This window comes from Melanerpes formicivorus, unplaced genomic scaffold (genome assembly GCF_026170545.1).
Source record: "Melanerpes formicivorus ecotype bairdi unplaced genomic scaffold, bMelFor1.0.p_v2 SCAF_6, whole genome shotgun sequence".
In the NCBI taxonomy this organism is placed as follows: domain Eukaryota; kingdom Metazoa; phylum Chordata; class Aves; order Piciformes; family Picidae; genus Melanerpes; species Melanerpes formicivorus.
In genome coordinates, this window is record NW_027142358.1 from 10,988,596 (window position 1) to 10,998,778 (window position 10,183).

The window sequence follows — 10,183 nt, forward strand, 5'->3', positions numbered from 1 at the left end:
GTGGCAGCACAGGCCCCCTGCCCTGTGTGCTGCTCCTGTGCAGGTCAGCTGTTCTTCCTTCAGTAGTGCTTGATTTGTCCTGGCTACAAGGAAAGAGACTATCTACAACTTTTGATGTGGTATTTTACAGGGAAGTAACAGGCAAGGCTTGAACACATGGCCCTTCCATCCCACTTGTTTGCATCAGTGTGGCAGGCACCCACTTCCACCCTTGTTTTCCATTTTCTAATCACTGTTGGTGGTGCTATTTCCTGCCCTCATGAGGCCACAGAATAAGTCCTTACAATAATCAGTAGCACAATGATAATAAAAACTCCAGAAGATTTATGATTTTTAAAAACTCAAACATAGCAAACCCCTTTACTTTTCTTGGTGATGTACTTTTTCTAATGTGAGATGTTGGGGACTAACTGCTCCTTGCTGGAGTCAGGACCTCTGGAGGCTCTCAAAAGTGCCACTGCTGTGCCCCATGCTCTCACAGGTATTGTGGCCCTTCAGTTAATGAAGAAAGGAAACCCAGGAAAAGGACATTGTGCTTACTATGGCAGGTCTCTAACAGCACTGCAAGCAATTCTGCTAACTGACATTAACAGGAGGAAAAAGTTTCTGAGGTGTAGCTTTGAAAAGCCTAGGAAAATTAGATTTATGGAATGTGAACTGGAAAGAAGCTATGAAGAACTGCCATTTCTTTACTAATTAAATGGAATACAGGTGGCTTTCTTTGGTTTTAAATTACGTATGTCAAGAGGACTTGCAACTGGGTCACTGTGGATTTAGTTATTGGTGCAGCTTCTGAGGGCAGTGTCTTAGACCCACGCCCTGTTCCCACTGCTACTTATCCATTTGTTAGCCACAAATAAGGGCCACCTTTATCAACTGACTAATTTTTAATTTGTAGCATTATTTTAATTTAGGGACTGGAGTTGGAAAATTTTGTTATACTGTTCTGTGAGACAATCTGTAGAGCACAAACCAAAGACAGTATTATAAAAGGAACTGAATTTGTCAACTTTCCATCTTGCAGAGTTTAAACATCTTCCAGAACCTAAATAAGCGACAGTTTGAAACCGTTCTACACTTATTTGAAGTTGCAATAATAGCAACTGATTTGGCTTTGTATTTCAAGTAAGTACTCAGTTTTGTGTAACTTTCTAATGAAAAAAATATGTCAATCCTGTAGAATTTATAACTGTAGATTTCAGTTGTTTAGATGCAGAGAACAAAGCTATATTTAAAGTTGGTATTACAGCAAAGACATTCTTAAGATTCACTTTAAGCTTTCAAATTATAAAACACAAAAATGTATATAAATCTAGTATACTTTCAGTAGGTTATTCAAATATGCTTTTAGTTAAAGCAAACACTGCATTTCAGAAGTGTGGATTCTGTAACCTAACCTTTAGGCTGTGTGCATGTATGATACCAAACTACAATTACACATATTTAAGAGGAGTATTCATACGACATGGAAATTAAGATGCTAGTTTAAAAATAAAACTGCAGACATGAATTAATCCCAGTCCTAAACATGAGAAAGACTTCAAATATAAAATCTTCCATCCTGTTCCTAAGTTACTTACTTAAGGTACTTTTATAATCCGTATTTTCCTTAAAGATATACAGAGTCATTTGTTTTGGTCCAGATATCTTATGACTGGGACAACTTAAAGTCAGGAGACAGGAAACGACTCAGTAAGTTGTTCAACAGGAGTTATTAATTTTAGTGAACAGTAATTCCATTATTTCATTCTAAATGCAAATCAGAGAATTTACTAAGCAATAACAAGTCATGCTTGCATTTTTCAATATTCTTCTCAGTCAGGACTTAGTGCTGCTTTGGATTTTTGATGGGAGAGAGTGGAAGAACATGTATTAGTATTTGCATCACTCTTCCCAATTCATTACACTACAGGAAATAATAAACATGTAATACTAAAGAATGTCATACTAAACAGTTTAACGTGAAGAGTTAGGAAACTGGTTATTTGTATCAGGAATTCTAACATAATACTTTACATGTCAGTGGTACATAGCAAAATCTAAATGTGCTAGGCTACCTGAAAAGTTTGAGTTCAACAGAAAGAATTTTGGTATCACTATGGCTGGGGTGCTCCTTTGGAAAAGAATAAGTATCAGTAGTATGATTTTTCTATTTAATTTCTAATGCAGGAACTTTTACTGACTAATGCATGGTTTATTGGAATGTTTTAACAGGAAAAGAACTATGTTTCAGAAGATTGTGGATGCAATTGAAAAAATGGAAACAGAAGAGGAGGCAATTAAATATATATCTATTGACCCAACCAAAAAAGAAGTCATCATGTATGTGGTTAATATTTTACTGTTTATTCACTTAGTTATCTAGGACCAGATGAGGAAGTAATTTGGGCACCTAAACACGTAAACTAAGGTATTATTGTCTGATGATGAGCATAATCGTGATTTTAATTTAGATGTCTGTAATCTCCTCAAAATGTGCAAAACATGTATCCATCTGCAAGCTAGCTATCTAAATTCCTCTGAAAAATTCAACCTTTTTTTCCCCCCCCATTGTCATCCTAACTACACACCTGTTATGTTTTATGCTTTCAAAGGGCTATGATGATGACTGGATGTGACCTGTCTGCAATAACCAAGCCTTGGGAAGTGCAAAGTAAAGTAGGTATTTTTCAAATACAGAATACTGCATTTACTACCTCTTTGGTGCATGATAATTAAAAACAACAACTTATGATCAGTCGATAAATAATGTTTAATTATCTGCACCCAACAGTGTTTCCACAAAACAACCTGTTACTGTGAGTGTAAGGGTTATGTGATATGGGTTAAGGGTTCCAAAAAATGTAATAAAAATAGAAATGGGTAGATTCAGATTGGATGTTAGGAAGAAATTCTTCACCATGAGGGTGGTGAGACACTGGAACAGCTTACCCAGGGAGGTGGTAGGAGCCTCATTCCTGGAGGTTTTTAAGGCCAGGCTGGTTGTGGCTCTGAGCAACCTGATCTAGTATGAGGTGTCCCTGCCCATGGCAGGGGGGTTAAGGTGCCTTCCAACCTTAACAATTCTGTGATTCTGTGATTCTATACCTCTCCCCCACCACTGCAGAGTTGTTCCACTCTTCTCTACTTGTCCTCCAGTTAAAATTGGCATCCTTTATTCTGTCAGCTAGTCTAGCTACCCTTAAATACTACTCAATTGTTTTTGTGCTTTCCAGTTGTTTGTTTGGTTGTTTTTTTTGGTACAGATATAACAATATTATGATATTGTGTCTATTCTGTAGATCTTGGTGCCACTGCAAAGTAGCTTAAGCTCGCTAAAAATAAATTCTTTGGTACCTTGTGACACTGCTTTGCACATAAGTACTTCAAGAACTCCAGTATTTACTGACCATCACAGTGAAGCTCATCACTTGCCCTTACAGGATCAGGTTTTAACAATGCATAATCAAAATACAATTGGAAGATGGTTGTGGTGCCTTCCAAAGTAATAACATTATAGTTAAGACTAATAACATTATAGTTAAGAGACATTGCTACTCCAGCCTTGTTCCTGTTCACAAGACTCTATTGTTTACTCAGCATGCACCAGAATATAGTAGAGATCATAGAATAATAGAATCAATGAGGTTGGAAAAGACCTCAGAGATCATCAAGTCCAACCTATCACCCAACACCTCATGACTAACTAAACAATGGCTTCAAGTGCCATGTCCAATCCCCTTTTGAACACTTCCAGGAACAGTGACTCCACCACCTCCCTGAGCAGCACATTCGAATGGCCCATTACTCTTTCTGTGAAGACCTTTCTCCTCATGTTGAGCCTAAACTTCCCCTGGCACAGCTTGAGACTGTGTCCTCTTGTGCTGGTGCTGGTTGCCTGGGAAGTTTGCTGGAAAAAGTCTTCGGCATACTTGAGAGTATCTGTAATTTTTGAAAGATGCATTTGACTACTTCAAGGGGAATTCTATTACATTTCACCTAAACTCCCTATTTCTAGAGGAGTCGTAAAACTATTCAGAGAGAATGCAGCTAGCAAGAAATAAGTCTCATTTTTCGTGGATGGGGATTTAGTAATAATAAAGTAGTAAACAGTAACATGACAGTTTTTGGTGAGTCAACATTTTCACACTTTCTGAAAAGCCTAGCTTATTTATTTATTGAAATTTACTGTTATCTGCTGACACTTCCACTGATTTGTGATTATTCAGGTTGCTCTCATGGTTGCAAATGAATTCTGGGAGCAAGGTGACCTGGAACGAACTGTGCTACAGCAACAACCAATTGTAAGTACTAAATAATTTAACTGTGCTAAGCAATATTAACTGTTATTAAAACACTGAACTGTGGACGATGCTTAATACCATTACACTAAAAAGCATGTTATCTACATCACTTAAATTACTGCTATTCTGTTCTAGCCTATGATGGACAGAAACAAAGGAGATGAACTACCTAAGCTCCAAGTTGGTTTCATAGATTTTGTGTGTACATTTGTGTATAAGGTAAGAATGATTTTGTTTTGTTTTCCCATGGCAGTAGTTCTGATGGCACAGTTAATAACAAACTGTCGCCATTAAAAAAAATCTAGACAACAGCAGGACTCTTGGTCAGAGGATAAACTATCACAAATACCATTAATTTTTCAATCTTTGGTGACACAGAAGAATTGCTCTCACAATGCAAATTCAAGAGATGTTAAGCAAATTCATAAAAAGTGAAGATCTCAAAGAGGGCCCTGAGGTTTAATACCTGGAAAGACTGAGTTAGAAAAGCTAGTCTGATTCTTTGCAGTTCCACTGAATACAAGTATTCAACATGTGGATTATTACATGTTACAGCTAATGGCAAAGCAAAGAAATAGGTAATTTGCAATATTCAGGAAATGCAGATATTCTATATCTTCTGTATATAGAATATATCTTCTGTATGGCACTGAAATGCCAACATCATTAATACCTGTCCAGCTTTTAGTATTATCCCAATACATCACACAGCAAAGTGACATGGACTGTTTTAACATTTTCAGATACATTCTCATCTGCTTGGAATATACTATAAGATAGTAGATGTCTATCTGTATCCTGACTTAATAAAACACTCAATAAAATATTGTTTATCATAGTTATATCTATCAGACTATCAAATGTAGGATTAGGGAAGTTACTAAAATGTGTGGTATGTAATTCAGATTTTTTCTAACTGACTATGTGCACAATAGGGCATTATCCCAACACAGTATTTCCGATAATGTCACCACTGCATAGCCAAGAACAGGCTTTCAGATGTGCACCAGCAGGCAGACAGACTGTTTAATTTTTTTTTTTCCTTTTCAACAGAAATTGCACTACCAGAGGTGGAATAAGTGCTTGGAAAAAAACAAAGTTAACTAAAATTAATTAGTCTAATCTAGTATATATACTGAAATAGAGCTAACAGAAAAATGAAAGTGAATGGTTTTTTTCTGCAAAGTAGCAGTAGTTCCACAAATACAGACTTTATAGATCATCAGTGTTTGCAAATTTCTAATTCATTAACTTAAATTGTTTGTATAGGAATTCTCAAGGTTTCACAAGGAAATTACACCTATGTTTGATGGTCTTCAAAACAATAGGGTTGAATGGAAAACACGAGCTGATGAATATGAAGAGAAGATGAAAGTTATTGAGGAGCAAAAGAAAAAGGAAGAAGAAGAAGCTGCCAAAAAAGGTTAAGTAACTTCTATGATTTTCATTTATATATTACTGTAGTCAATATATTTTCTTTCCCAAATTCATATTTGCTGTGCACTTGTGAAATATTCTATTAAACTTTATACTAATGGTATGCAAGTTCTGAATTAGCGAAATTAGCTTTATCTTTACTTGGAGGAGGAGTAGCTTTTAAAGATTACACAACTGCAGTGGACTGAACTCAGTTTCTGCATTGCAAAATTACAGAAAATATGACCATCATGAAAGTAAAGAGAATGTAGAATTTCTTGTCTCTTAAGACTTAACCCAAAATGTAATCAAACATTTATCTGTCGATACTGCCATCACCTGAAATACTAGGGATCTACCAAAATTCTGCGTGGCATCAGCCCCAAATATATTCCAGTTCTTTGTTTAAGGTGAAAATGAAAAGCATAAGGAAAAGGGCTGGGAATGGATAATGTTGTTTTGAAAATGAAAGAGCAAATCCCCACTTCTTTCAAGCTTAAGGTAAAGCTTTTGGCTCTAGTTCCCTACATTCTGATACCTGGCTAAAATACACTCTCTCTCATATGACAAATTTAACACTAATCTTCCTAAGGTAGCCCAAGTCCTAAAATTGAAAGTTGGTTCTGTGTACAGCAACCTAGAAGAGAAAGTGATTTTACATAAACTGAGAACCTATCACTCAAGCTCAAGAGTGAAATGAGTCAGTTATTTTTATTTTGTATTGCTTGTGGAGCAGCAGGTCAACAGCTTTGCCAATCATCTGAGATGACTGAAAAGGCTGAGAGAAAAAACAAAAACACAAAAGTGCATTCAATTACTACAGAATGCTTTGTTGTCAGCTAGTTTGAAAAAGAAAACTCAGTTTACTCTGTTTCACATCTTTAAAACACAAACCAGTACTGAATGATTTATTTATTGATCAGTGTCTGTTGGAAATAGGTGAGTATTCTTCACATTTCACATAAAAAGGAGAGGATACACAAGGCCATCAAGATGGTAACTTGATAAAGTTACTGTCAGAGTGTGAAGTTATTGCCTCCTAAAATAAAAAACACTAGGCTAGAATTTAAAAAGTGATGTTGCAAAGTGGTTAAAAAAGTACTGTAGGCTATATGACTTAATTGAAGTAGACTTTGAAAAGAGGTTGATAAAATGAGTCAAATATTCTTGTAATGAAATGATGAGAAGTAGTTTGGCCTGCTGTGATACCACGTAAGTACACTTTCACAGAAATTATGGCCACTCCACTGTCTTCCAGATTTATTAAAAAAAGAACAACACTTTTTTGCAATTAATAATATAGTATTAAGACCAATTTATTGCTGAGAACTAGCTGGTTGTGAGTATGAGCAAAGCACTCTCTCCTTACACTGGAATAGTAAGCATCTGAACTTCACAGAAATACCAGTAAAACAAAACAACCTGGGACCTACACACAAATATTTGCTTTCTTGGCAAATAGCAAAACTACTGAACTCTGCTCCTATGCCCTTAAGCATACAGTTCTTAAAAATCAAATTATATATATGGGAAGACTCAGGTATTTCTACTTCCCACTTGAAGTTAGGGCCATCTTACATCATTGGTTATTTTAGAATTACTTAGTCACTGACATAAGGAAAGAAATTTTCTCTCACGAAGAACCTTAGACAGGCAAGCACAGAAAGATTGATTTGCAGAAGATAAGGATCTGACCTTTGCATATCATAAGCGGCATCATAAAATGTAAGTGAATTATTTTGCATCTTTTTAAACATGCACTGAAATAAGGCCATGCACATTTGTGAAGGACACTGTCAAATCAAGGCTGTGTAAATACATGGTCTTGTTAAGTCAGTTCATACAAACTACAATCTGATACATGCTGAACCACAGTGGTTTCTCTAGATCACACTGACCTGGCTATTTTTAGCCATTCAGCAGACAGAAAACAAAATAAACATATTTGCTGAACCACTACAGTGGAAAGTTCAGAACCGAAACTACAACAGAATACATACAATTAAACTATGAAAATACATAGTTAGTAAAATAGTTTTGATGATATCCACAAATTACAGAGGGTGGGACACTGATTATGTGACATGTTTCAATGCAGGTGGAAAGGGTGGAAAGGGTCGAAAATGACCTAGTAACATGGTGATCCACAGCTTTCAAATGTAAGTTTTAATTCTAATATTGGTATCTTACCTTAAATGAACCTGAAAACGCTATTTATTACATTGGAAGAGTCTATGACCAACAAGCATCTGTGGAATCATTTGAGACAGTAACAGAATCAGTAGCTATAGATAACAAGCATAAAAACTGTCTCTCTTAATTGGTAATTACAAAGGGATTCATGCAGGGTTGGATAAAGGCTTATACAACTAGGTCAAATTAAAGTTTTTGTATGATCCACTTTCAAAATAGATTCACAGATTATAGTGACCCAAGAGTTTGGCTTTTTTTTTTTGCATGGCTTGCATACCTCGGTTTTGTATGTGTGGGACAGAGCAAAATATATTTAACTACTGAAACTTTCCAGTAAGAGTGGTTCAGTGTGTGTTTGGTCCTTTGAAAAATATTGGTATCAGCTACTACACTATATACACGTATGTATATATATATATATATATGTATGATGTGTTACTGTTTCTTACTCCATTTTCCCGACAAGTAGCAAAAGCATGTTCAAATTATCAGAAGGACAAACACACATAATATGCTTATCTCAAAACCAACACCTTTTTAACAAAAAATGAGAGCAGCTAAAATTAACAGAATATATTCACTTTACCTTCCTTCTCTGTTTTATAGCTGAAAATGCAGCAGGAGGTGGTGGCGGAAGCACGGAGGATGGAAAATCCAAAACATGTATAGTTTTGTAATTCTTTGTCTCAGACACTGTTTCTGATACAGAAAAGACACCTAGAAAGAACTTCAACAAGCCTCAATGGATTTCTGCTTTGCCTAGAATAGTGTAGATCCATCCTTTAACAATCCTCTTAAATGCCTGCCATTTGTTGGAAATAATTTTTGACGGAGTAAACAGTTTCAATTAAAAACTGGAAAATTAAAAGGAAAAAATAATGGTGCAAAATGGTAAAACTGTGCGCTCTAGATGTTTTTTTTTTCATGTCACAATTTATATATATATGACTTTTATCAAAATATGCAACTTCTCCACACTGTCCACAAAAAATATAAATAAATTTTGACAGCTCTTTATGAAATTACTGAATGAAAATCTAAATGTGTACAATTCAAAGAAAAAAAAATGTGATTGTATGGTTAGATTTTTATGTGTATTTCTTTAATCTGAAATAGTCCTTTTCTTTCATTCTTAATACTAAAGATCTAGTGCAAACATCTTCACTCTAGGAACACTCAACACAGTTATCTGGCTCAAGTCTTTAAAAAGCAGGTCCATGGTACACAGTATTTTTTTCAAAACTACTAAGGACAAACCTGTAAACTGTAGCCACGCTCAGAGAAGCCACTCTTTTGCTCATAGGCACATGGCTCTGCCCACAGTTCCTAAACCTTTCATTGTAAACATGTAAAAAGGCAGACTGTAAACATTATACTTTGCATACAAGTTTACTAAGATATAGGATTATAGGATCTACAAAGGCATTTTCAAAGGCTCACGTACTCCCAATGCACCTTTTTAAAAAATGCAGTGAATTACTTGAAAATCAATGAACTGGCACCAATTTAATCTTGGGAGGGAGACGACTGCAGAAGCAGATCACATCAGAATTCACATTACCTCCCTTTCTACAGCCAAGATGACAGACTGCACACAAATTAGCTCTTCAAGAACAACGATCTCCCTACCAAAGCCTTCTGTTCTTGAAGAATGACAGTCTGCTCCACACCTTCTACTCAGGTCTCAAGAAGCTAGTTTCTCCTGCAGATGAAGGAAGGAAAATGGCTAGTATATTATGCATGGATCTGAGAATTCTCTAGAACCAATTCTAAATCTAAGAGGAGATGTCTGTCAAATGCAACTCCTGCAACAACCAAGTCTGACATGCAGACTCAATCCTGCCACTTTTCTTCCCCCTCTGACAAAAGCAGACCCATTTTTTTCCCCCCAAACATCAACAGTGAAGGGGGAATGACTGAATGGTTTGCCATATTGTATACCTTCCTCAGAATGTTCTACAAACACAGACACTGTACAGCTATCACCCATGATTAAAGGAATCCAACAAAAAAACCCACACCTATTGCATCTTTATAAATGGGCCAAATATTTAATGCAAACTAAGTTATGACATAAAACTGGGTATCTTCTGCATTAAATGCAAATATTAAAGCTATTTTAAGGTTGTTTAATCATGTAATTTTATTCAAACTGTATTGAATCATGTATTTAATGTGTATAGTATTTCATAACATTATTTTGAAGACTCAGTAGTTAGTTATCTAGAACACATAATACACAATACTTGAAGCAATGAATACAGCAACGCATTTGGCAAAATGCCCCTCTG

The 10,183-nt window shown here is 35.7% G+C and overlaps 1 protein-coding gene across 2 annotated transcripts in view; it reads left to right on the forward strand.

The window, feature by feature from the left end:
- PDE6C (phosphodiesterase 6C) overlaps positions 1–10,023 on the forward strand; it is a 28,495-nt gene extending 18,472 nt beyond the window's left edge. The window contains exons 16-23 of one of the 2 annotated variants that reach the window (XM_068139673.1): positions 1,025–1,125; positions 2,215–2,322; positions 2,595–2,658; positions 4,209–4,283; positions 4,419–4,502; positions 5,553–5,706; positions 7,798–7,858; positions 8,499–8,587. In XM_068139673.1, coding sequence (XP_067995774.1) covers positions 1,025–1,125; positions 2,215–2,322; positions 2,595–2,658; positions 4,209–4,283; positions 4,419–4,502; positions 5,553–5,706; positions 7,798–7,826 — 615 coding nt within the window. In that variant the 3' untranslated portion in view covers positions 7,827–7,858; positions 8,499–8,587. Of the gene's footprint in view, positions 1–1,024; positions 1,126–2,214; positions 2,323–2,594; positions 2,659–4,208; positions 4,284–4,418; positions 4,503–5,552; positions 5,707–7,797; positions 7,859–8,498 lie in introns of both variants that reach the window. The other variant, XM_068139672.1, reaches the window with a different exon arrangement.
- Positions 10,024–10,183: the final 160 nt, after the last annotated feature.